At 44.2% G+C, this 25,533-nt stretch overlaps 1 protein-coding gene across 2 annotated transcripts; it reads left to right on the plus strand.

The window, feature by feature from the left end:
* Positions 1 to 157: 157 nt before the first annotated feature.
* Positions 158 to 24,759, plus strand: LOC106566818 (solute carrier family 2, facilitated glucose transporter member 1). Of its 2 annotated transcripts, XM_014135246.3 has the most exons (11): positions 158 to 274; positions 424 to 547; positions 11,224 to 11,319; positions 13,077 to 13,237; positions 15,484 to 15,724; positions 15,924 to 16,086; positions 16,506 to 16,693; positions 16,821 to 16,925; positions 17,189 to 17,290; positions 17,403 to 17,606; positions 20,129 to 24,759. In XM_014135246.3, the coding sequence occupies exons 2-11, from the start codon at positions 530 to 532 to the stop codon at positions 20,330 to 20,332; spliced, it is 1,482 nt and encodes a 493-aa protein (XP_013990721.1). In that variant the 5' UTR covers positions 158 to 274; positions 424 to 529; the 3' UTR covers positions 20,333 to 24,759. The 2 variants fall into 2 exon arrangements, with proteins under 2 accessions (XP_013990721.1, XP_013990723.1); XM_014135248.3 differs by having other exon boundaries at positions 158 to 547.
* Positions 24,760 to 25,533: the final 774 nt, after the last annotated feature.

The following is a 25,533-nucleotide window of genomic DNA, read 5'->3' on the forward strand; positions in this document are numbered from 1 at the left end:
TATCTAAGTAGCACATGCAACATAAATATGGACTGAAGTGGAAAATAGCTCTGTCCATCAGAGAACTTTCTTCTACAGTCGTACGCAATGAGCTACGTCATCTGCCGAGCTATCCACAGCCAATTAGAATCATATTTTACAAACAGGCTCTCTCCCACTCCTCGGAATCGCTCGCTCCGAAGCTGCCGACAGCCAATAACATTGAAAGCTGATTGAATAATATTAACCGGCTTATGTCCAGTAAGAACGTATCAATGGGAGCCTATAACGAACGGTAGGTATACTTGCGTATCATAAAATAATAAGTAAAGACCGCATAATGAAAATGTAATAATGAATTGTGGATTTTAAATGTTTTTTAAAAACTTTAATATCAGTATTTACAAAGGCTAACGACGGTGTAGTAAGCGCTGTGGATTTTAGTTTCTTCACTGGAGATAAAAGGATCCTAGAAGACTCTTCTGCATAATTGTGTCCTGTCTTCTGCGAGGTATCCCGACAACCATCGATACTTCACTGATCAATCACTATGGAAGGCGAAGGAAAGGTAATGACAAAGAGATACCCCAAAACTGGTGAAATTAGCCGAGTAGCCAAAGTATCGTGATGGGCAAAGATAGTCTTGTTAGCATGTACAGTTTGGTTTGTCTGCATGACTTATGGATAGTCTACTAATGTTAACTTTTTTGCAGAGTATATGGAATAGCCTGGGCTGCACTTGGGCACATGCCATGAAACGACCCGACACAAAGGATGTTTGTAATGTAAACCTTTGACAATGTCTAGTGTTGTTGGGTTAGGGTTCAACGGGATGGTTCAATTTGTTTGTGGGACCAAAGTCTCAAACTGGCATATCAGTCTAGACTGGATCCTTATACTTAAAGCAGAGTCCATGATGGATTGTTTATTTTGTAAATTACATACAACGAAATGCTTACAATTCTTTACTTTATTTGAGCTAGACCAAGTGTCAAAACATCTACAGTTGAAGTCAGAAGTTTACATACACTTAGGTTGGAGTCGTTACAACTCGTTTTTCAACCACTCCACAAATATCTTGTTAACAAACTATAGTTTTGGCAAGTCGGTTAGGACATCTACTTTGTGCATGACACAAGTAATTTTTCCAACAATTGTTTACAGACAGATTATTTCACTTATCATTCCCTGTATCACAATAACAGTGGGTCAGAAGTTTACATACACTAAGTTGACTGTGCCTTTAAACAGCTTGGAAAATTCCAAAAAATTATGTCATGGCTTTAGAAGCTTCTGATAGGCTAATTGACATCATTTGAGTCAATTGGAGGTGTACCTGTGGATGTAATTCAAGGCCCACCTTCAAACTCAGTGTCTCTTTGCTTGACATCATTGGAAAATCAAAAGAAATCAGCCAAGACAAGAAAATAAATTGTAGACCTCCACAAGTCTGGTTTATCCTTGGGAGCAATTTCCAAACGCCTGAAGGTGCCACGTTCATCGGTGCATACAATAGTATGCAAGTATAAACACCATGGGACCACGCAGCCGTCATACCGCTCAGGAAGGAGATCTAGAGATTTACATTTACATTTTAGTCATTTAGCAGACGCTCTTATCCAGAGCGACTTAAAGTAGTGAATGCATACATTTCATTTCATGCATTTTTCTTTTTGTACTGAATGAACGTACTTTGGTGCGAAAAGTGCAAATCAATCCCAGAACATCAGCAAAGGACCTTGTGAAGATGCTGGAGGAAACGGGTACAAAAGTGTCTATATCCACAGTAAAACGAGTCCTATATTGACATAACCTGAAAGGTCGCTCAGCAAGGAAGAAGCCACTGCTCCAAAACCGCCATAAAAAAGCCAGACTGCGGTTTGCAACTGCACATGGGGACAAAGATCGTACTTTTTGGAGAAATGTCCTCTGGTCTGATGAAACAAAAATAGGACTGTTTGGCCATAATTACCATTGTAATGTTTGGGGGAAAAAGGGGGATGCTTGCAAGCTGAAGAACACCTTCCCAACCGTGAAGCACGGGGTGGCAGCATCATGTTGTGGGGGTGCTTTGCTGCAGGAGGGACTGGTGCACTTCACAAAATAGATGGCATCATGAGGTAGGAAAATTATGTGGATATATTGAAGCAACATCTCAAGACATCAGTCATGAAGTTAAAGCTTGGTCGCAAATGGGTCTTCCAAATGGACAATGACCCCAAGCATACTTCCAAAGTTGTGGCAAAATGGCTTAAGGACAACAAAGTCAAGGTATTGGAGTGGCAATCACAAAGCCCTGACCTCAATCCTATAGAACATTTGTGGGCAGAACTGAAAAAGCGTGTGCAAGCAAGGAGGCCTACAAACCTGACTCAGTTACACCAGCTCTGTCAGGAGGAATGGGCCAAAATTCACCCAACTTATTGTGGGAAGCTTGTGGAAGGCTACCCGAAACGTTTGACCCAAATGAATTATTCTGACATTTCACATTCTTAAAATAAAGTGGTGATCCTAACTGGCCTAAAACAGGGAAATTTTACTTGGATTAAATGTCAGGAATTGTGAAAAACTGAGTTTAAATGTATTTGGCTAAGGTGTATGTAACCTTCCGACTTCAACTGTATGTGTGTGTGCGTGTGCGTGTTGCCGTCCTATGTCAATGGTGCATGCATCTCTCCTGACTGACAACATTTGAAACGAATCATGTTATTTTATTACTTATTGCTCAGCCTGAAAAATTATAGGCAGAATCCTAGTTAGATAAACGCCTTATATGTTATAATCACCAGATTAATTAATGCCTTTTGGGGAACCGTGTCCCCGTATGGCAGTAAACACATGGTAATATTCCTACACATATTAAGCCACTTTTCAGCATCCTTATACAGTACATTCGGAAAGTATTCAGACCCCTTGACTTTATCCACATTTTGTTACGTTACAGCCTTATTCTAAAATGGATTAAAAATGAATAAAAACTCAATACCCCATAATGAAAAAGAAAAAAAGTTTTAGACATTTTTGCAAATGTATTAAAAATAAAAATGAAAATATCACATTTACATAACTTTTCAGACCCTTTACTCAGTACTTTGTTTCAGCACCTTTGGCAAAGATTACAGCCTTGAGTCTTAGGTATGACGCTACAAGCTTGGCACACCTGTTTTTGGGGAGTTTCTCCCATTCTTCTCTGCAGATCCTCTCAAGCTCTGTCAGGTTGGATGGGGATTGTCGCTGCACAGCTATTTTCAGGTCTCTCCAGAGATGTTCAAGTCCGGGCTCTGGCTGGGCCACTCAAGGACATTCAGAGACTTGTCCCGAAGCCACTCCTGTGTTGTCTTGGCTGTGTGCTTAGGGTCGTTGCCCCAGTCTGAGGTCCTGAGGCCTCTGGAGCAGGTTTTCTTCAAGGATCTCTCAGTATTTTTCTCTATTCATCTTTCCCTCGATCCTGACTAGTCTCCCAGTCCCTGCCACTGAAAAACATCCCCATACCATGATGCTGCCACAATGCTTCACCGTAGGGATGGTGTGAGTTTTCCTTAGTTTGACCGGGCAGCCAGCTCTAGGTAGAGTCTTCTTCCATTTAAGAATGATGGAGGGCACTATGTTCTTGGGGACCTTCAATGCTGCAGAAATTGTTTTGTACCCTTCCCCAGATCTGTGCCTCGACACAATCCTGTCTCGGAGCTCTACGGACAATTCCTTCGACCTCATGGCTTGGTTTTTGCTCTGACATTCACTGTAAACTGTGGCACCTTTATAGGTGTGTGCCTTTCCAAATCATGCCCAATCAATTGAATATACCACAGGTGGACTCCAATCAAGTTGTAGAAAGATCTCAAGGATGATCAATGAAAACAGGATGCACATGTGCTCAATTTCGAGTCTCATAGCAAAGGGTCTGAATACTTATGTAAATAAGGTATTTCTGTTTTTTACTTTTAATACATTTGCAAAAATGTCTAAACCTTTTTTCGCTTTGTCACTATGGGGTATTGTGTGTAGATTGATGAAAGGTTGTTATTTAATCCATTTTAGAATAAGGCGGTAACGTAACAAAATGTGGAAAAAGGGAAGGCGTCTGTGTATTTTCAGAATGCACTGTAATTATATGTGCCTTAGGAGGAGGCAAACATTCACTGTCTCTGAATTGTGTGGCTGGCTAGTTGTATAAAACAGAGGTTGCCTTGGTTCATCTGTCGTGCGTGTGTAACAGTATAGCTTCAGTCTGTCACATCGGTCGTCAGGAATGGACCAAGGCGCAGCGGGTTGCGTGCTCATCATTGTTATTTATTAGTGAACACGAAAAAAACAAAGAAACACGACAGTACAACAGTCTTGCAGGCTATACTAAAAGGCTGGGCCGGAGGACAGGCGGGCCGCTCTGGCTGGGCCGGAGGACAGGCGGGCCGCTCTGGCTGGGCCGGAGGACAGGCGGGCCGCTCTGGCTGGGCCGGAGGACAGGCGGGCCGCTCTGGCGGCTCCTGACTGGCGGGCAGCTCTGGCGGCTCCTGACTGGCGAGGCTGGGCTGACGCACTAGATGCCTGATGCGTTGGGCTGGTACAGGCCGTGCCAGCCTGGAGACACGCACCTCAAGGCTAGTGCGTGTAGTGGGGAACACTGGACCGTAGAGGCGCACTGGCGGTCTCGAGCGCAGGGTTGGCATCACCCCTTCAGGCTCGATGCCCACTCTCCCCTGGCACATGCGGGGCGCTGGTACTGCGCATATCGGCCTGAAAATACCAGGCCTCACCACAGCACCTACCCCAAAGCACGGGACTTGTCCAGTCTGTTTCTATCCAACAAGGGTACGGGGAGCTGGCCTGGGTCTCCAACCTCGCCCCGTCAAACAGCCCTTGTGCCCTCGGGCTCCCATACCCGCCATGTTCCCCAGTCCTCGCCAGAATTCCTCCGCTGCTTGGTCCTGGTATGGTGGGTAGTGCTGTCACATCTGTCGTCAGGAATGGACCAAGGCGCAGCGGGTTGCCTGCTCATCAATGTTATTTATTAGTGAACACGAAAAAAACAAAGAAACACGACAGTACAACAGTCTTGCAGGCTATACTAAAAGCAATGCAAAAACAACTACCCACAAAACCCAAACCAAACACACACCTAATTATAGGACTCTCAATCAGAGGCAACTAGAAACACCTGCCTCCAATTGAGAGTCCAACACCCAAACCTAAACATAGAAAAACTAGACAGAACGTAGAAATACATACAAAAACACAAACCCTCTGCCACATCCTGACCAAAACTAATACAATTACTCCCTCTGCTGGTCAGGATGTGACACCGTCCCTCTCCTCGCCCCAACCTGGGCTCAAACCAGGGACCCTCTGCGCACATCAACAACTGACACCCCACGAAGCATCGTTACCCATCCCGCCACAAAAGCCACGGCCCTTGCAGTGCAAGGGGAACAACTACTTAAGGTCGCAGAGCGAGTGACCTCACCTGATTGAATCGCTATTAGCACGCACCACTTCTAACTAACTAGCCATTTCATATCAGTTATACTCACCCCCCTTTTCGCAGCAACCAATGATCCGGGTCAACAGCATCAATGTAACAGTATAGCTTCCGTCCCTCTCCTCGCCCCAACCTGGGCTCGAACCAGGGACCCTCTGCACACATCAACAACTGACACCCACGAAGCATCGTCACCCATCGCGCCACAAAAGCCACGGCCCTTGCAGTGCAAGGGGAACAACTACTTAAGGTCGCAGAGCGAGTGACCTCACCCGATTGAATCGCTATTAGCACGCACCACTTCTAACTAACTAGCCATTTCATATCAGTTATACTCACCCCCCTTTTCGCAGCAACCAATGATCCGGGTCAACAGCATCAATGTAACAGTATAGCTTCCGTCCCTCTCCTCGCCCCAACCTGGGCTCGAACCAGGGACCCTCTGCACACATCAACAACTGACACCCACGAAGCATCGTTACCCATCGCGCCACAAAAGCCACGGCCCTTGCAGCGCAAGGGGAACAACTACTTAAGGTCGCAGAGCGAGTGACGTCACCCGATTGAATCGCTATTAGCACGCACCACTGCTAACTAACTAGCCATTTCATATCAGTTATACTCACCCCCCTTTTCGCAGCAACCAATGATCCGGGTCAACAGCATCAATGTAACAGTATAGCTTCCGTCCCTCTCCTCGCCCCAACCTGGGCTCGAACCAGGGACCCTCTGCACACATCAACAACTGACACCCACGAAGCATCGTTACCCATCGCGCCACAAAAGCCACGGCCCTTGCAGTGCAAGGGGAACAACTACTTAAGGTCGCAGAGCGAGTGACCTCACCCGATTGAATCGCTATTAGCACGCACCACTTCTAACTAACTAGCCATTTCATATCAGTTATACTCACCCCCCTTTTCGCAGCAACCAATGATCCGGGTCAACAGCATCAATGTAACAGTATAGCTTCCGTCCCTCTCCTCGCCCCAACCTGGGCTCGAACCAGGGACCCTCTGCACACATCAACAACTGACACCCACGAAGCATCGTTACCCATCGCGCCACAAAAGCCACGGCCCTTGCAGCGCAAGGGGAACAACTACTTAAGGTCGCAGAGCGAGTGACGTCACCCGATTGAATCGCTATTAGCACGCACCACTGCTAACTAACTAGCCATTTCATATCAGTTATACTCACCCCCCTTTTCGCAGCAACCAATGATCCGGGTCAACAGCATCAATGTAACAGTATAGCTTCCGTCCCTCTCCTCGCCCCAACCTGGGCTCGAACCAGGGACCCTCTGCACACATCAACAACTGACACCCACGAAGCATCGTTACCCATCGCGCCACAAAAGCCACGGCCATTGCAGCGCAAGGGGAACAACTACTTAAGGTCGCAGAGCGAGTGACGTCACCCGATTGAATCGCTATTCGCGCACACCACCGCTAACTAACTAGCCATTTCTCATCGGTTACACATGCATGTGTGTGGTTTGGTTTACATCCTGTTTTGTTGGTGTTTAAAGAATGTACTCATTGACCCCAAAAGCTAGTTTGCTCTCTCATTTACTGATGTTTACCTTTCGGCAAAGCCCCCCACCCACACACACACACACACACACACACACATACACTTTCCATTCAGACTCCTCGGCTTTTCCTTCACAGGGGACAGTCTTCCCCCGCTGGGCTCGTCCTTCACAGGGGAGAGACTTCCCTCGCTGGGCTCGTTCTTCACAGGGGAGAGTCTTCCCTCGCTGGGCTCGTCCTTCACAGGGGAGAGTCTTCCCTCGCTGGGCTCGTCCTTCAAAGGGGAGAGTCTTCCCTCGCTGGGCTCGTCCTTCACAGGGGAGAGTCTTCCCTCGCTGGGCTCGTCCTTCACAGGGGAGAGTCTTCCCTCGCTGGGCTCGTCCTTCACAGGGGAGAGTCTTCCCTCGCTGGGCTCGTCCTTCACAGGGGAGAGTCTTCCCTCGCTGGGCTCGTCCTTCACAGGGGAGAGTCTTCCCTCATTGGGCGGCCAGGAAGCTAATGGGCATCCGATACATGTCCATGGCCACGGTGAAGAAGGTGGAGTGAGCATGACACAGCAGCAGCTGATCTCTCACAAAGCTGCACGCTGGTCGACTCCGCTTCCCTGCATATAACCTCCACACAGGAGCACTGTCAGACACAAGATAGGAGCCAGATTACTAAACTATTAAAAGTCCACTGACGTAACATGTTCAAGCCTGAACAGATAAGATGGATATTGTTTTGCTGTTTAAGCATGGGCAGGACATATGTTTTTGTTGATACCCAGTTTTAGAAGAAGTTATGGTATGTATTGGTGTAGTGCATGCTGCATAAGGTCCAAAAATAATTTCACTAAGAAGATTTGTAGAAGTAGGAGTAAAGCTACTCTTAGTGCGTCTCTCTTTTGACATAATAGATTCTCAATGCAGATCCTAGAAGGTGAAATGGCTGAGAGATTCCTGTCGATTTGAGTAAGGGTGAAACTTCTATGGATGTTATTGTGACTGCAACTATTTCACATGGGGTTGAATAGCTAGCTTCCTGTTGATGTGATCCCAACATGTGTGGCTAGATCTTGGAGATGGTGTCGCTCACTAAGACGACCTGACACAAAGGATGTTTGTGATGTAAAACTTTGACAATATACACTGAGTGTAAAAAACATTAGGAACATCTTCCTAATACTGAGTTGCACCCCCTTTTGCCATCAGAACACCCTCAATTCGTCTGGGCATGGACTCTATAAGGTGTCGAAAGCATTCCACAAGAGTGCTGGGCAATGTTGACTACAACGCTTCCCACAGTTGTGTCAAGTTGGCTGGATGCCCTTTGGGTGGTGGACCATTCTTGATATACACAGGAAACTGTTGAGTGTGAAAAACCCAGCAGTGTTGCAGTTCTTGACATATTCAAACCGGTGAGCCTGGCAAGGCTTAAAAATCCTTCTTTAACCTGTCTACTCCCCTTCATCTCAAGGTCCTAAACGATATCTTAACCGCCATCGATAAGAAACAATACTGTGCTGCCGTATTCATTGACCTGGCCAAGGCTTTCGACTCTGTCAATCACCACATCCTCATCGGCAGACTCAATAGCCTTGGTTTCTCAAATGATTGTCTTGCCTGGTTTACCAACTACTTCTCCGATAGAGTTCAGTGTGTCAAATCGGAGGGCCTGTTGTCCGGGCCTCTGGCAGTCTCTATGGGGGTGCCACAGGGTTCAATCCCTGGGCCGACTCTTTTCTCTGTATGCATCAATGATGTCGCTCTTGCTGCTGGTGAGTCTCTGATCCACCTCTACGCAGACGACACCATTCTGTATACTTCTTGCCCTTCTTTGGACACTGTGTTAACTACCCTCCAGACGAGCTTCAATGCCATACAACTCTCCTTCCATGGCCTCCAACTGTTCTTAAATACAAGTAAAACTAAATGCATGCTCTTCAACCGATCGCTGCCTGCACTTGCCCACCCGTCCAGCATCACTACTCTGGACGGTTCTGACTTAGAATATGTGGACAACTACAAATACCTAGGTGTCTGGTTAGACTGTAAACTCTCCTTTCAGACTCACATCAAACATCTCCAATCCAAAGTAAAATCTAGAACTGGCTTCCTATTTCGCAACAAAGCATCTTTCACTCATGCTGCCAAACATACCATCGTAAACTGACCATCCTACCGATCCTTGACTTCGGCGATGTCATTTACAAAATAGCCTCCAATACCCTACTCAATAAATTGGATGCAGTCTATCACAGTGCCATCCGTTTTGTCACCAAAGCTCCATATACTACCCACCACTGTGACCTGTACGCTCTCGTTGGCTGGCCCTCGCTTCATACTTGTTGGCAAACCCACTGGCTCCAGGTCATCTACAAGACCCTGCTAGGTAAAGTTCCCCCTTATCTCAGCTCGCTGGTCACCATAGCAGCACCCACCTGTAGCACGCGCTCCAGCAGGTATATTTCACTGGCCACCCCCAAAGCCAATTCCTCCTTTGGCCGATCTTTCCAGTTCTCTGCTGCCAATGACTGGAACGAACTACAAAAATCTCTAAAACTGGAAACACTTATCTCCCTCACTAGCTTTTAACAGCAGCTGTCAGAGCAGCTCACAGATCACTGCACCTGTACATAGCCCATCTATAATTTAGCCAAAACAACTACCTCTCCCCTACTGTATTTATTTATTTATTTATTTTGCTCCTTTGCACCCCATTATTTCTATTTCTACTTTGCACTTTCTTCCACTGCAAATCTACCATTCCAGTGTTTTACTTGCTATATTGTATTTACTTCGCCACTATGGCCTTTTTTGCCTTTACCTCCCTTATCTCACCTCATTTGCTCACTTTGTATATAGACTTATTTTTCTACTATATTATTGACTGTATGTTTGTTTTACTCCATGTGTAACTGTGTTGTTGTATGTGTCAAACGGCTTGCTTTATCTTGGCCAGGTCGCAATTGTAAATGAGAACTTGTTCTCAACTTGCCTAGCTGGTTAAATAAAGGTGAAATAAATAAATAAAAATAAAATCTACACTGAATGAGTTTAACAAGTGACATCAATAATGGATCATAGTTTTCCCCTGGATTCACTTGGTCAGTCTGTCATGGAAAAAGCAGTTGTTCGTAATGCGTTGTACACTCAGTGTATATTGCTGTTGCGTTAGGGTTGAACTGGATGGTTAAATTTGTCTGTGGGACCAAAGTCTCAACTGGATCCTGATACCTAAAGCAGAGTCTATGATGGTTTGTATATTTTCTGAATTACAAAAGGCGAAATGCTTAGACTGAGAGATTCATGTCGATGTGAGTAAGAGGGAAACTTCTATAGACATGAGTGTGACTGCAACTATTTCACATCTTGGAGGGGGTGTCACTCACTAAGAGCCTACGCACTTAGGTGTGTTTGTTACGTAAGTTTAAGTGTTTGCGTGTGGCTTGGCTCAGTGTGGCCTGTGTAAGCAAGCTGTCCTGTTTGCGTGCCCTGGTTCTGATGTTCCTCATTCCTTAAGTGGATTATACTGAATGGACCACCAGTCTCACTCAGCCAGTGCTACCATAGTGTCACAATGGTGGTGCACCTGCGAAGCTCAAGGATATGACAGGTGTCCAGATCAATGAATACTTTTAATAAAGCGGATACTCTTTGTTGTGAACAGTTTACAGACTTCAGACGTGTTGTTCCAACATCAGACATAGCTAGAACATTTGTCATCAACTGTTCCCTCCAGAACACACTACTCTCACTACAGAAATGTCCTTCTTCAAAATAACAGTTATAACAGGCCTCACATTAGAGACACCCATGAAAAAGAAATGTGCACCGCATTTCAAGCATAAACAACTAAAACAAGGACAACTTTAGCATATTACTGTAACAGAACATTACTGATGTTCCTCAGTCCCTAAGGGGATTACACTGAATGGACCACCTGTGTCAGCCAAGTGTTACCGTAGAGTCACTATCACTTGTTAACACAGAAGAGTCCAAGTCAGGTCTCAATTTCTTGTGCACATTTATTAAGTCTTAGTCCCAATTCACCTGTCCTCTCATCCAAGTCCGAGACTTCTTAAATAAAAATCAGATTAGGCTAAATATACCCTCTCTCAAAGATAGTAAAAAAACAACAACAATTACTTGTAGGCTAATGCTTTAATGCATGTGTTCTGAAGCGGATAGAGCACTTTTAGCTATTCTTTGTTAAACTGAAGAGATGTTTGTTTTTCCTCTGTGCCCACAGGGGGTGACGCTCCAGCTGATGATGGCAGTGGGGACAGCTGTGATTGGCTCGCTGCAGTTTGGCTACAACACAGGGGTCATCAATGCTCCCCAAAAGGTGAGTGAGAAAGGGACAGTTTCAAATGGCACCCTAATCCCTATATGGTGCACTATTTTTGGACAGAGCCATAGAGGCCCTGTATAGAGAATAAAGTTACATTTTGTATGCATATTCTATGTTTGTGACCCTTAGAAGCCTGTCCAAATCCATTGAATGTGAAGACAGTATTCTTCCGATTCTTTCTTGACACCCTTGACTAGCTCAGCAGGTTAAGATGTTCCTCAGTGATGCATGGCGCTCATAGATCTCCTACCCAAAGGTGCCGTAATGCATGTCCCGACAGATTGCATCTCATCTCTCCAGCAGGAGCCCTGCCAGGTCAATCAAAGGTGATACATCACATACATGTAGGATCTTTGACTGACGTGGTGAGACTCGCTGGTGAGATGCAGTCCTTCTACTGAATTTAACACTTGGCTAAGTGACAGTCTGGCAGATATACTGGAGAGACTCTGGTACTGTATGTACTTCACTCCAGCAGCTTCTTAAGAAAGTTACTTGAGGTTTCACTGATGCCTGCTCTGTAAATAAGAATGTGTGAGTGCATGCACTTACATTTGTGTGTGTGTGTGTGCGGGCGTACGTATGTCCCATGTGTGTGATTTGGGAGGTGTAAGGCGAACGGTGAATCCTGGAGCCTCTTCAGGACACCTGAGCACATAAGCACTGTAAATAGTAGCGGAGATTAAAGATTACATCAGTCTGAAGGTGTGTAGGCCAGTGAGGTAGCTACTAGGATCCAAGCCTCTTTGATACTTTGTTATGCAAGGCGTGTAATTGCCTCCATGGTCTAGGGTGGAAAGTCACCATCTATTATAGCAAATTCTAGTAACTTTCCCAAAATGCCCAGGTTTTCCTGAAATCCCAGTTGGAGGATTCACCGATTTCCATCTTATTCCAGGAAGCCTCCAACTGGGAAGTTTGGGAAAGGTTTACCATTGTGATCAATTCACTTGTGGTGTGTCCATTACACCTGGCAGAGATAACAAGGATTATTGTCAAATTCACAGGATTTAAGGGGAGGCTAGAGGAGTGTAACTGAGTTGTCCAATGAAACGAGTGTTTTTTGCATCCCTCTGATTTTTGAAGTGGACATTGTGCACCAATATAGCATTTTAAAAGCCTGTTATATTAAATGAAGTGCCCTTCTATAAATCTCATTCAGCATTTTGACATGTCCATCCGTGTCACTTCTAGGAACATTTTAACCCACTTAACGAAAAATTTTACCATGTCATTGGATTTAGGTTCAAAGTTGGGTGTAAAAAATATGAAATTCACTTACCTTGATGACTTTCTCAAATTCAAATCAGTTTTCCACGTTGATTCAACGTCATCACATTAACTTTTTTTGTTAAAACATGCTCCAATGTTTTGTCACGATCATTTGGACAAATCACAATTTCGCAGATGATCGCATTGTTCCAATTTCGGAAGGGGATGGGACATTTGGCACATACTTGCCCGTAACTTGCAAAGAGAGGGGGGTGGAGCTACCGCCCTACTTCTGCTCCTCGTTCTAGTATCTTTTATAACACATCTTTCTCTAGAATTTAAACAAGCATCTGACTCAATTATGCAAGATTTTAGTTCTGGGCAATATCTATAATTTCACTGTATGGTTGGTAATTTACTATGAAGTGAACTGTGACTGTGTATGTATGATAATTATATTATTTAACGTCTCCATCAACCTTCAATGATGACTATAGTTTATGTATATTCTTCATGTGTTATGTTGTATTGTACCGTAGATCATCGAAGGCTTCCTGAATGACACGTGGAACAGCAGGTACTCTGAGCCCATCCCTACCACATCCCTGACCACCCTGTGGTCCATCTCCGTGGCCATCTTCTCTGTCGGGGGCATTTTTGGCTCCTTCTCCGTGGGCCTCTTTGTCAACCGCCTGGGCAGGTAAAACTGCAGTGTTCATGTATTTTAGGCTGGTATTCACATTAAAAGGGTGTGGTAATCAGTGGCGATTTTAGCATGTAAGTCTTGGTGTGGCAAACTCAACAACAACAAAAAATGTGATGCATGCCAGCAAAGCCCACAACACAACACTAAACAGTACATGAATTGCACAATAACGGTGACAAACGGTGCCCACAAACTTTTAGGGCCATAAAGCTGCCCCAACAGCAGAGTCCCAACAGCAGTCCCAACACCTTACCACTGCTACACCTGGCTATCAGCGGAGCCTTCTCTGGCAGCGAAACAGTTCGTTCAGCCTCATTTACTGCCTTTTAAAAAAACATAGCTGACATGTCTGACTTGCTTAAACAAATGTGGTTTCTAATGACAATTGAAAAGTACAAACTATGGCATAAGGCGATGACGAGCGGATAAGAGGCAATCCGTATTTTCGATTAAGACATTAATGAGCGAGCTAGGACGGACGTATTCAATATAACTATTTGTTCAGCATTTTGAAATGTACAGCGACAAAATCCAGAACATGGGCCGTTCTTACAGTATTGTCCCTGTACAAGTCAGAACCGTAGGATAAATAAAGGAGGCATTTAAGCAGACAATGAAAGCTCTTACATTTCTCTAAAACAGGCTATAGGCTACATGTGCACCATCAAGTCAGAACAGTAGGCTGTTATGAGGGAGGAAATGGACCAAATTATTACGGTGAGGCACATGGGCTAACAGCTTACTACACAACATACACTTAGTATTACTTTCTTGGCTACAGTATACATATCTCCCTGGCATATTACATCATTCATCCAGCAGCATACAATACATTTTTGGACTCACTTTTTTGTGCTGTGCTCACTTGAACAGGAAGGTGGCGCGGCGGTCCTTCTTGTGGGCTCTGGAAAGAGGTCCAAAATCCCGACTTGGAATTCCGAGTTGGTTAACCGTTATTTTAGGTATTTTCCCAGTCGGAGCTGGTTCCCAGTTGTCTTGAACTGAAGTCTGAGATTTCCCAATTCTGAGTTTCCAGTTGATTTGAATGCGGCAGAACTGATGCTGAATTGACACCATGGCAAATGTTTTCAAACCTTTCTGCCCATGGCGTTACTCCTTTATTCGTGATATTCGTGATATCCAATTGGTAGTTACAATCTTGTCTCATCGCTGCAACTCCCCTACCGACTTGGCGAAGGTCAAGAGCCAAGCCGCACTGCTTCTTGACACACTGCTCGCTTAACCCGGAAGCCAGCCACACCAATGTGTCGGAGGAAACATTTGACCTGACGACAGCTTGCAGTAGCTCGGCTCGCCACAAGGAGTCGCTAGAGCACGATGAGACAAAGACATCCCGGCCTGCAAAACCCTTCCCTAACCCAGATGACGCTGGGCCAACGGTCACTGCCGGCTGTGACATAGCCTGGGATCGAACCCCGGGCTGCAGTGGCGCCTTAGCACTTATTGGTGAATTTGCGATTTCCAACTTGTTGTGTAATGTTTATGTCCAATGGCCGATGAGCACCGATACGCTTTATCTATAATTTCTCTTCATATGACAAGGATTGAAAAGGATTTGCCAGTAGATTGTCGACTTGATTCATGATGATGAATGCTAGCTTGCTAGCTAAGATTTTTAAAGTATGATGTTGACATGATCAGTCCAATCAAGGCTACTGTAGATATAATGTGATTTGATGTCATTTTAACTGTGGCCAATGATCTTGAGACTTCTTGGATTGGCACTTCTAATGTAAGTCTCTGGCAGCACCCAGGGGGCTTGAATTTTCTAGCTCTCCCCATAGCTTTTGCGGTGAGTAGTGTCCCCATGAGTGACAGAACACTGAGCCAATCACGGCACAACTAGAGAACTGGCTGTCTCACCACCACAGAAAGCACTGAGCTAGGCTGAAACACCTGCAAAAAAGAGACCATGTTTCTATGCAGCTTTATTAACTCAGTTATTATTCTTTTTTTTACATTGTTCGCAAACTGATATGTGACACGTATTAATGGCAAAATAATAACATGCTAAACAGGCAACAACAACAAAAAAATATATATATATACATATTTCTTTAGCTAAACAGGTGGGGTTCCCACCTGCCCTGAATGACGTGTCGCCACTGGTGGTAATCATGGGTCATCTCGGTTTGTTGTGCTGTTCTGTGCACCTCAACAACAGTATAGCATTTTTGTGCCTTTAGGAAGTGAAGAAGACCTCTGTGAATGATTTGCAGGAGAAACTCGATGCTCATTGCCAACGTGCTGGCGTTCATCGCCGCTGGGTTCATGGGCTTCTCCAAGCTGGCGGCGTCGTGGGAGATGCTGATTATCGGGCGCTTCGTTGTGGGGCTCTACTCCGGCCTGTCCACTGGCTTCGTGCCCATGTACGTGGGGGAGATTGCGCCCACCTCGCTCCGCGGGGCGCTGGGCACTCTGCACCAGCTGGGCATCGTCCTTGGCATCCTCATGGCACAGGTAGGCACTGTCCGTCGGGTGACTTTATTTTTTAAGCTAGTGATACAGCACAATCATCTGGACAAATATGGGCTTCTCACCAACCAGTACTCAAGTAAGTACTCAAGTAACCTCACAACCTTACCACAGTGTATTTCCATGGTAGTTTATCTTTCATTGACAGCATAATTACAGTGTAGTTAAATATTGTTTCTTACAGGTGTTTGGGATCGAGTCGATTATGGGGAACTCCACTCTGTGGCCCTTCCTGCTGGGCTTCACATTCATCCCAGCAATGCTGCAGTGTATCCTGTTACCCTTCTGCCCCGAGAGCCCCCGCTTCCTCCTAATCAACCGCAACGAGGAGCTCAAGGCCAGAGAAGGTAAGCCTCTGACCAGCTACTGCTACACCCTACACCCCTCAAACTCAACTCTGGACATCAAAGCCAGTTCCACTGCATTTTTTCATTGTTCCCCTCTAATCAGGGACAGATTTAGACCTGGGACACCAGGTGTGTGTAATTAATTATCAGGTAGAACAGAACACCAGCAGGCTCCAGACCTCGTAGGGAAACAGTTGAGTACCCCTGTCCTACACCCCTATTCCCACGAAAAGTAGGAGAGCTCTTGGGTGTGCTGGCTTTTGTTCCAGCCCTGCTCTAACACACCATTGAACTTATCAAGGTCCTGACCAGAAGCTTATTAATAGAATCTGGTGTGTTAGAGTAAGACTGGAACAAAGGGCTTAACCTCGAGTAGCTCTCCAGGAGGGAATGGAGCTGAGATGTGTATTTCCCTGCAGTGCTGGAGAAGCTGCGAGGCACTGAGGAGGTGGGCGCCGACATGCAGGAGATGAAGGAGGAGGCCAGGCAGATGATGAGGGAGAAGAAGGTGACCATCCTGGAGCTGTTCCGCTCGCCACTCTACCGCCAGCCCATCTTCATCGCCGTCATGCTCCAGCTCTCCCAGCAGCTGTCTGGCATCAACGCTGTGAGTGTGGGACACTCTGGGAGACACACACTGACTTGCAAATACACACATGCTAACTCATGCACAAACACACACACACACGCACTTCAAACTATATGGTCCACTCAATTATTACATTTTTGTGCAGGTTTTCTACTACTCCACCAGGATCTTTGAGAAGGCGGGAGTCTCTCAGCCAGTCTACGCTACGATTGGTGCCGGAGTGGTCAATACAGCCTTCACTGTTGTGTCTGTAAGTCTGATAAACACTGTACAACATCCATAAACAGGAGCCCAGTCCCAGTGATCATATGAGCATCTCAACAATGAGTATTAAGATATTTGGGTGGGAATGGAATTGATCAAATAGGATTATTGTTTCCATTATAATAGATTAGGAGATAAATGTATTGTCCATCTGACTGTAACAACAGAAATGTGTCTTGGAAATGAATCCACTTCCCAACCCCCACTAACACCACCATTCTTCTCCTCTTTCTCTCTCTCTTTATTTAGCTGTTCGTTGTGGAGCGTGCTGGGCGAAGATCCCTTCACCTCACTGGGTTACTGGGGATGGCATTCTCAGCTGTCCTGATGACAATCGCTATGGCGCTACTGGTATGTATAATGGCGCAATAAAAAACATCACTGGATTTGCATATATCATATTTTATGTAGACGATTACCTCAGCTAGCCTCCTCCACTGATGTTCCCCATGTTTTTCCTCAGGACCAGCTGCCATGGATGTCCTACGTCAGCATCGTAGCCATCTTTAGCTTTGTGGCCTTCTTTGAGATTGGCCCGGGCCCCATCCCCTGGTTCATCGTGGCTGAGCTCTTCAGCCAAGGTCCTCGGCCCTCTGCCTTTGCCGTTGCTGGATTCTCCAACTGGTCGGCTAACTTCATAGTGGGCATGACCTTCCAATACGTTGAGGTAAGGAGACAGAAAAAACTCAGATTTCTGGGTTATTGCCTTGATGGCTCTATTACATATGTATATCAATTATTACAAACCGTGTAGTTTGGGTCCTGGGTGCTGATTGGCTGAAACAGCATTTCAGCCGTGTCTATATCCAACAATATACCACAGTTATGACACAAAAATAGTTGTTTCCTATTCTATTTATGTTGGTAACCAGTTTATAATAGAAATAAGGCACCTCGGTGTTTGTGGTATATGACATTAGGTTGTGCCTAAGAACAGCTCTTAGCCGTGGTATATTGGCCATATACCACACCCCCTCGTGCCTTATTGCTTAAATATACCACACCCCCTCTGGCCTTTTTTCTTAAATATCCTCTATGGGCTAGGTGGGACACAAGCGTCCCACCTACTCAACAGCCAGTGTAATCCCGTGGCGCGTTATTAAAATACCTCAAAAATGCAAAAACTTCAATTTTTCAAACATATGACTATTTTACACCATTTTAAAGACAAGACTCTCGTTAATCTAACCACACTGTCCGATTTCAAAAAGGCTTTACAACGAAAGCAAAACATTAGATTATGTCAGCAGAGTACCCAGCCAGAAATAATCAGACACCCATTTTTCAAGCTAGCATATAATGTCACATAAACCCAAACCACAGCTAAATGCAGCACTACCCTTTGATGATCTTCATCAGGACAACCCTAGGACATTATGTTATACAATACATGCATGTTTTGTTCAATCAAGTTCATATTTATATCAAAAACCAGCTTTTTACATTAGCATGTGACTAGCATGTGACTAGCATTCCCACCGAACACTGCCTGTGAATTTACTAAATTACTCACGATAAACGTTCACAAAAAACATAACAATTATTTTAAGAATTATAGATACAGAACTCCTCTATGCACTCGATTTGTCCGATTTTAAAATAGCTTTTCGGTGAAAGCACATTTTGCAATATTCTCAGTAGATAGCCCGGCATCACAGGGCTAGCTATTTAGACACCCAGCAAGTTTAGCCTTCACCAAACTCCGATTTACTATTAGAAAAGTTTGATTACCTTTGGTGTTCTTCGTCAGAATGCACTCCCAGGACTGCTACTTCAATAACAAATGTTGGTTTGGTCCCAAATAATCCATTGTTATATCCAAACAGCGGCGTTTTGTTCGTGCGTTCAAGACACTATCCGAAAGGGTAAATAAGGGTGGCGAGCATGGCGCATTTCGTGACAAAAAAATTCTAAATATTCCATTACCGTACTTCGAAGCATGTCAACCGCTGTTTAAAATCAATTTTTATGCCATTTTTCTCGTAAAAAAGCGATACTATTCCGACCGGGAAAGCCTGTATACGTACAAAGAGAGAGAAAATAAATACATCTCGTGCCCTCGTGCACGAGCGTGAGTCTCAGAGTACTCTGACCAGCCACTATCCAAACGCGATAATGTGTTTCAGCCAGAGGCTGCCTCGATATCATTCAGCTTTTTCCCGGGTTCTGAGAGCCTATGGGAGCCGTAGGAAATGTCACGTTACGGCAAAGATCCTCAGTCTTCAATAAAAAGAGCCAAGATGAACAACAACTTGTCAGAGAGGGTGCTTCCTGTTTGGAATCTTCTCAGGTTTTTGCCTGCCATATGAGTTCTGTTACACACAGACACCATTCAAACAGTTTTAGAAACTTTAGGGTGTTTTCTATCCAAAGCCAATAATTACATGCATATTCTAGTTACTGGGCAGGAGTAGTAAGCAGATTAAATCGGGTACGTTTTTTATCCGGCCGTGTCAATACTGCCCCCTAGCCCTAACAGGTTAAACACAGAGTATACAAAAGATTAAGAACACCTGCTTTTCCATGACATAGACAGACCAGGTGAATCCAGGTAAAAGCTATGATCCTTTATTGATGTCACTTGTTAAATCCACTTAAATCATTGCAGATGAAGGGGAGGAGACGGGTTAAATAAGGATTTTTAAGCCTTGAGACAATTGTGACATTGATTGTATGTGTGCCATTCAGAGGGTGAATGGGAAAGACAAAAAATGTAAGTGCCTTTGAACGGGGTATGGTAGTAGTTGCCAGTCACATCTGTCTGTGTCAAGAACTGCAACGCTTCTGGATTTTTCACGCTCAACAGTTTCCTGTGTGTGTCAAGAATGGTCCACCACCTAAAAGACATCCAGTCAACTTGACACAACTGTGGGAAACATTGCAGTCAACATGAGCCAGCATCCCTGTGGAAGGCTTTCAACACTTTTTAGAGTCCATGTCCTGTCGAATTGAGGCTGTTCTGAGGGCAAAAGGGGGTGGGGTGCAACTCAATATTAGGAAGGGGTTCCTAATGTTTGGTATACTCAATGTACATTGATAGTACATTATATATAATTAAATATATTATTATATACCTGTAGTTTTATAATAGACCTGATGACTTCCATTTTCAATTTGAAATTGAAGTTGAAATTCAATTTATGAATGGAAGAATGTGAAAATAATGTTACTTTTCTGTCTTCTCTGTAGCAACTGTGTGGCCCCTACGTCTTCATCATCTTCACTGTGCTACTGCTGGGCTTCTTCATCTTCACTTATTTCAAGGTGCCTGAAACCAAGGGACGGTCGTTTGACGAGATCTCCGCCGGCTTCCGCCATGAGGCCGGACAGTCAGGGGAAAAGTACACTGCTGATGAGATGAACAGCCTTGGGGGAGCCGACTCTCAACTCTAAGCTCTCCGACAACACCCCCAACCACCTTCAATACTACTGATAGACTGGGTGGGCAACATACGCCTGGGCATTTCTAGTTTAGGGACGAGTGTAACTCCTATAGGCCTTCAGAGTCCCACCTCTCCTGCTCTCTGTGGTAAACTGATGACTGCAGTATGCATGGGGTTCCAGGAGGGGGCGATGAGAGACTGCGAATTCACAATAGAGATGTGTAGAGATCGCAACGTTGTATGTTTCATTATGGCGTCTGTGACAGCATGGGCAGCACCATTGAGGCTATCGCCATTTTAAAGTAGTACATTTTCTTTTTCTTTTGATGTTTGAAAAAAGTGTAAAGCTATTGTGATTTACCACCACCTGCAGTGCTGTAGTCTTGAACCAAATCTGGTTAATTTATTGTGTCCACTAGATGGCTGTGATATAGCTTAAAAGCCCTTTACAAACTAGGCAAAACAATTTGAAGAAGACAATGCTCTGATCATTGGGAGAATCTCAATTGCATACTCCTCTTGTCTCCTTTTCCAAATCTATTGGAAGAGGTCAGAGGCGAGGGACCTCTGGCTTTCTCATCCAATGGGTTTTGAGAAGGAAGAGAGGAGAGAGAACGCGAGGAGTATGCAATTGAGATTCTCCCATTGGCTGATCCCCACCCAGCTGACTACTTTAAAATGGTGGAAGACCTCAATGGCAATGTCCATGCAAAAATTGGTTATTTCCAAGTAGCGATCTCTATACATCTCTATAGTATTCACAGGAAGTAGAGGCTCTCCTTGTGAACCCTTGGGTAATATTGGCAGATATCCATATCAGAGACGGAAGAGAAAGCGAGACATCTCACAGGCAAAAAAATGTCATGTCCATTCGGGTGGTGCAAGAGGGGGAGAGGGGAATAAGTAGACCAGAGCCAGCTGTTATAAAAGGGCATTTATGAGACATCTTCATTATCTTGTTGGTTTAAATCCTCATCAGCCTGAAAGGGAAAATAGCTCCTTATCCTCTTTTGGTCTCTTCCTGCAGCTTAAAAGGGCTGACTAGGTTGCTATTAAGATAACAAAGTGAAACATTGAATTAAACATGCTTAAAGATGCTTTCCATTCCACTTATCCAATACTTAATATCACCACAAACTATGCAGTTAGTGAGACACATTCTCAATTCCAACTGTTCATCCACAATTTACTTCAGCAATCTCTGACAATAAAAACAAAAACCCCCGACCAATCTTATTGACAAAAGGTTATAACAAGGCACCATATCCCTGACCTAGCCGAGATATTGTAAAATGTATGTCAATATTTGACTTATTTGTGTCTTGGCTCTTCTGTTACTGAGGAGCAATATGAACAATCTTTGCTAAAACGTTCTATTTACGCCATTAGAAATGAATGAATTATGAAGCCAACTCTATTCATGGAAGTTTGTGATTATATATCCCTCAATTATTTTCTTTATTAGGTGAAGTGTTATATTGTATCTTAATATATGACTCTGGTAGGACCTAATGCTTGTATGTAATGGAATACCAACAGTAATAATGTCTTTTTCATCCCTTTATTTAATGAATTAATTTAATTAAAGTTTTACAATAGCCTTGATCTTTGCATAAAACCTTACTGTGACTAAGTGGGACTTAGTAGTTTCAGCACACCATTCCCTGAAAATAACCTTACATTTCCTCAACCACTGTCTATTGGCATAATGATACTGCACATTTGGTTGAAAATGAAATGTCAAACTATACTAGCAACAGTGGTGTAGTGGAGGGTAAACGCAAGTAAACACAGTTTACCCAGCATTTTTTGCCCAACAGTTTACCATGGTCTTTTCAAATTGTTGAACTAGATCACATTTTATAATTATTTAATCCGTTTTTTTCTCTCAACACAATTGATTTATATAAAACCAAAAAAAACAGAAACTTTAAAATTATATTGCATAATTAGATAATGTCAACTAACCAGGCCTATCAAGTGTATTATTGAACTATATTTATAATATTTCTGTATCTGCCCTTTGATCTGTTTAGCAAATTGTAGCTGTTGTTGATCCTCAACGTTGCTTTTGGAATATGCATTTAAATGTGTTCACCACCACAATATAAACTCAGCAAAAAGAGAAACGTCCTCTCACTGTCAACTGCGTTTATTTTCAGAAAACTTAACTTGTGTAAATATTTGTATGAACATAACAAGATTCAACAACTGAGACATAAACTGAACAAGTTCCACAGACATGTGACTGACAGAAATGGAATGTGTCCCTGAACAAAGGGGGGGGGGTGTCAAAATCAAAAGTACCAGTCAGTATCTGTTGTGGCCACCAGCTGCGTTAAGTACTGCAGTGCATCTCCTCCTCATGGACTGCACCAGATTTGCCAGTTTTTGCCGTGAGATGTTACCCCACTCTTCCACCAAGGCACCTGCAAGTTCCCAGACATTTCTGGGGGAATGGCCCAAGCCCTCACCCTCCGATCCAACAGGTCCCAGACGTGCTCAATGGGATTGAGATCCGGGCTCTTCGCTGGCCATGGCAGAACACTGACATTCCTGTCTTGCAGGAAATCACGCACAGAACGAGCAGTATGGCTGGTGGCATTGTCATGCTGGAGGGTCATGTCAGGATGAGCCTACAGGAAGGGTACCACATGAGGGAGGAGGTCTTCCCTGTAACATTGAGATTGCCTGCAATGACAACAAGCTCAGTCCGATGATGCTGTGACACACCGCCCCAGACCATGACGGACCCTCCACCTCCAAATCGATCCCAATCCAGAGTACAGGCCTCGGTGTAGCGCTCATTCCTTCGACGATAAACGCGAATCCGACCATCACCCCTGGTGAGACAAAACCGCAACACGTCAGTGAAGACCAGTCCTGTCTGGTCCAGCGACCATAGGCGACGTTGTTGCCGGTGATGTCTGGTGAGGACCTGCCTTACAACAGGCCTACATGCCCTCAGTCCAGCCTCTCTCAGCCTATTGCGGACAGTCTGAGCACTGATTGAGGGATTGTGCGTTCCTGGTGTAACTCGGACAGTTGTTGTTGCCATCCTGTACTTGTCCCGTTGGTGTGATGTTTGGATGTACAGATCCTGTGCAGGTGTTGTTACACGTGGTCTGCCACTGCGAGGACGACCAGCTATCCGTCCTGTCTCCCTGTAGCGCTGTCTTAGGCGTCTCACAGTACGGACATTTATTGCCCTGGCCACAACTGCAGTCCTCACGCCTCCTTGCAGCATGCCTAACCACGTTCACGCAGATGAGCAGGGACCCTGGGCATCTTTCTTTTGCTGTTTTTCAGAGTCAGTAGAAAGGCCTCTTCAGTGTCCTAAGTTTTCATAACTGTGCCCTTAATTGCCTACCGATGTTAGTGTCTTAATGACCGTTCCCTGGTGCATGTTCATTAATTGTTTATGGTTCATTGAACAAGCATGGGAAACAGTGTTTAAACCCTTTACAATGAAGATCTGTGAAGTTATTTGGATTTTTACAAATTATCTTTGAAAGACAGGGTTCTGAAAAAGGGACGTTTCTTTTTTTGCTGAGTTTATAATAATACAATGGGGTGTTCACAGGGTAACCTTTTCAAATGAAATATTGAGCAATGAAACCTTTTATGGTATTTTCTATAATCTATACACCGAAGACTAAGTTTCAACATTAATAAGTAGGACAAAGATATCAGCAAATGTGAATATATACTTTTACTAGCAAATGTTACATACAATCCACTTGAACCTATGTATTTTAGAGGGTGACTGCTTTGTGACAACAAATGGGGATTTGTAGTGTGTTCTCTGATTTTTAGAAGTATAGCTACTGTAGTCTTTCAATCATCTGAGGCAAAACATTTTGGAATTAACTGATTTTATCCTTGTCTTTGATCAATACAATGTATAATAATTTCCCTACTTGTTTCAAGCTGTGTGTGTGTGTGTGTGTGTGTGTGTGTGTGTGTGTGTGTGTGTGTGTGTGTGTGTCCGTGCATGCATGCAATTGTGTCCCTCTCTCTCTCTTTCTCTTGTGTGTGTCCGTGTACACACCACAAGTCACTAGGCTATGTATAGTGACTTTTCTTTAGTATTGAACACTTGCTGTAAATAACATAAAATATAAATAATTGTAGTTGTATAACCAGAACAAAAGAAAATCCCATGTAAGCTCTAACTTGTCAATTACAGAGTGGGGACATAAATAATTTTCTAAAACAAATAATTTATTAGTGAGCTGTACAAATGTATTGTATAATAAAAATAAAATCTGTGTGTTGTGCCTAGGGGGTGGGGGTGTAGATTTTTAGCTTTCTTTTTTATGTAAAAACAATGTGCCAAGACTGCTATGTTCACGGTTCTTCCCCTTTTTATGAGATATTGTATCGTAGCTGGATATTTGTCTCAATAAAAACCAGCTGCACCCAGGGAACCATGTTCATGGTTGTCTTTTCTGTTATTTTTTCTGTTCAACACATTTAAACAGAGTTGAAGGTTTTCCAAATAATATCATATAGAACTGTATTTTTGCTGTACAATTTTGCCATATCTTTACCACATCAAATCAAATTTTATTGGTCACACACATGGTTAGCAGATGTTAATGCGAGTGTAGCGAAATGCTTGTGCTTCTAGTTCCGACCATGCAGTAATATCTAACAAGTAGTCTAACAATTTCACAACTACCTTTTACACACAAGTGTAAAGGAATTAATAACAATATGTACTGTGGCGTACAGCAGGTCAGCAACCAGGGGGAGACTCCTCGAGGCCTGGTGACAGACGGAGTATACGTCGAGGCGATGGCTCCATCTGTTGGACGTGCCAGGTCTCGACGGGCTCTCCGGCCAGGACTAATTGGGGCTGATTGGGAGTTTGTGAGTAATCAAGGGCTGATTGCTCACCAGCTGTACAAGTCCCATAAAGCTGGGGGAAGACTGAGGGAAGAAAGGACTCCTGTATAGTTGGGGACAGTTACAGAGGTAACAGGAGTGAGGTCAGTTTTTGATCACCACAGGATACAGCAAGACCCGGAGCCCAGAAGATGGTATCTCGGAGAGGGTCTCATGGGGGAGACCTTTTCTTTTTGAACTATTATTTTTAATAAACACCTTTGAAACTGAGCTAATCTTACTCTGTCCGTCTCTGATCTGTGTAAACGTTTTGACCCAACCCCCTGGTCTGCCCACAGTACACATACATATATGGATGAG

Source organism: Salmo salar, chromosome 13 (genome assembly GCF_965601325.2).
Source record: "Salmo salar chromosome 13, fSalSal1, whole genome shotgun sequence".
NCBI classification, from domain to species: domain Eukaryota; kingdom Metazoa; phylum Chordata; class Actinopteri; order Salmoniformes; family Salmonidae; genus Salmo; species Salmo salar.

Coding starts and splice junctions, on each gene's coding strand:
- LOC106566818 (XM_014135248.3), top strand. Junction 13,238..15,483: donor TTTGTCAACCGCCTGGGCAG/GTAAAACTGCAG, acceptor AATGATTTGCAG/GAGAAACTCGATGCTCATTG. Junction 16,087..16,505: donor GGAGCTCAAGGCCAGAGAAG/GTAAGCCTCTGA, acceptor ATTTCCCTGCAG/TGCTGGAGAAGCTGCGAGGC.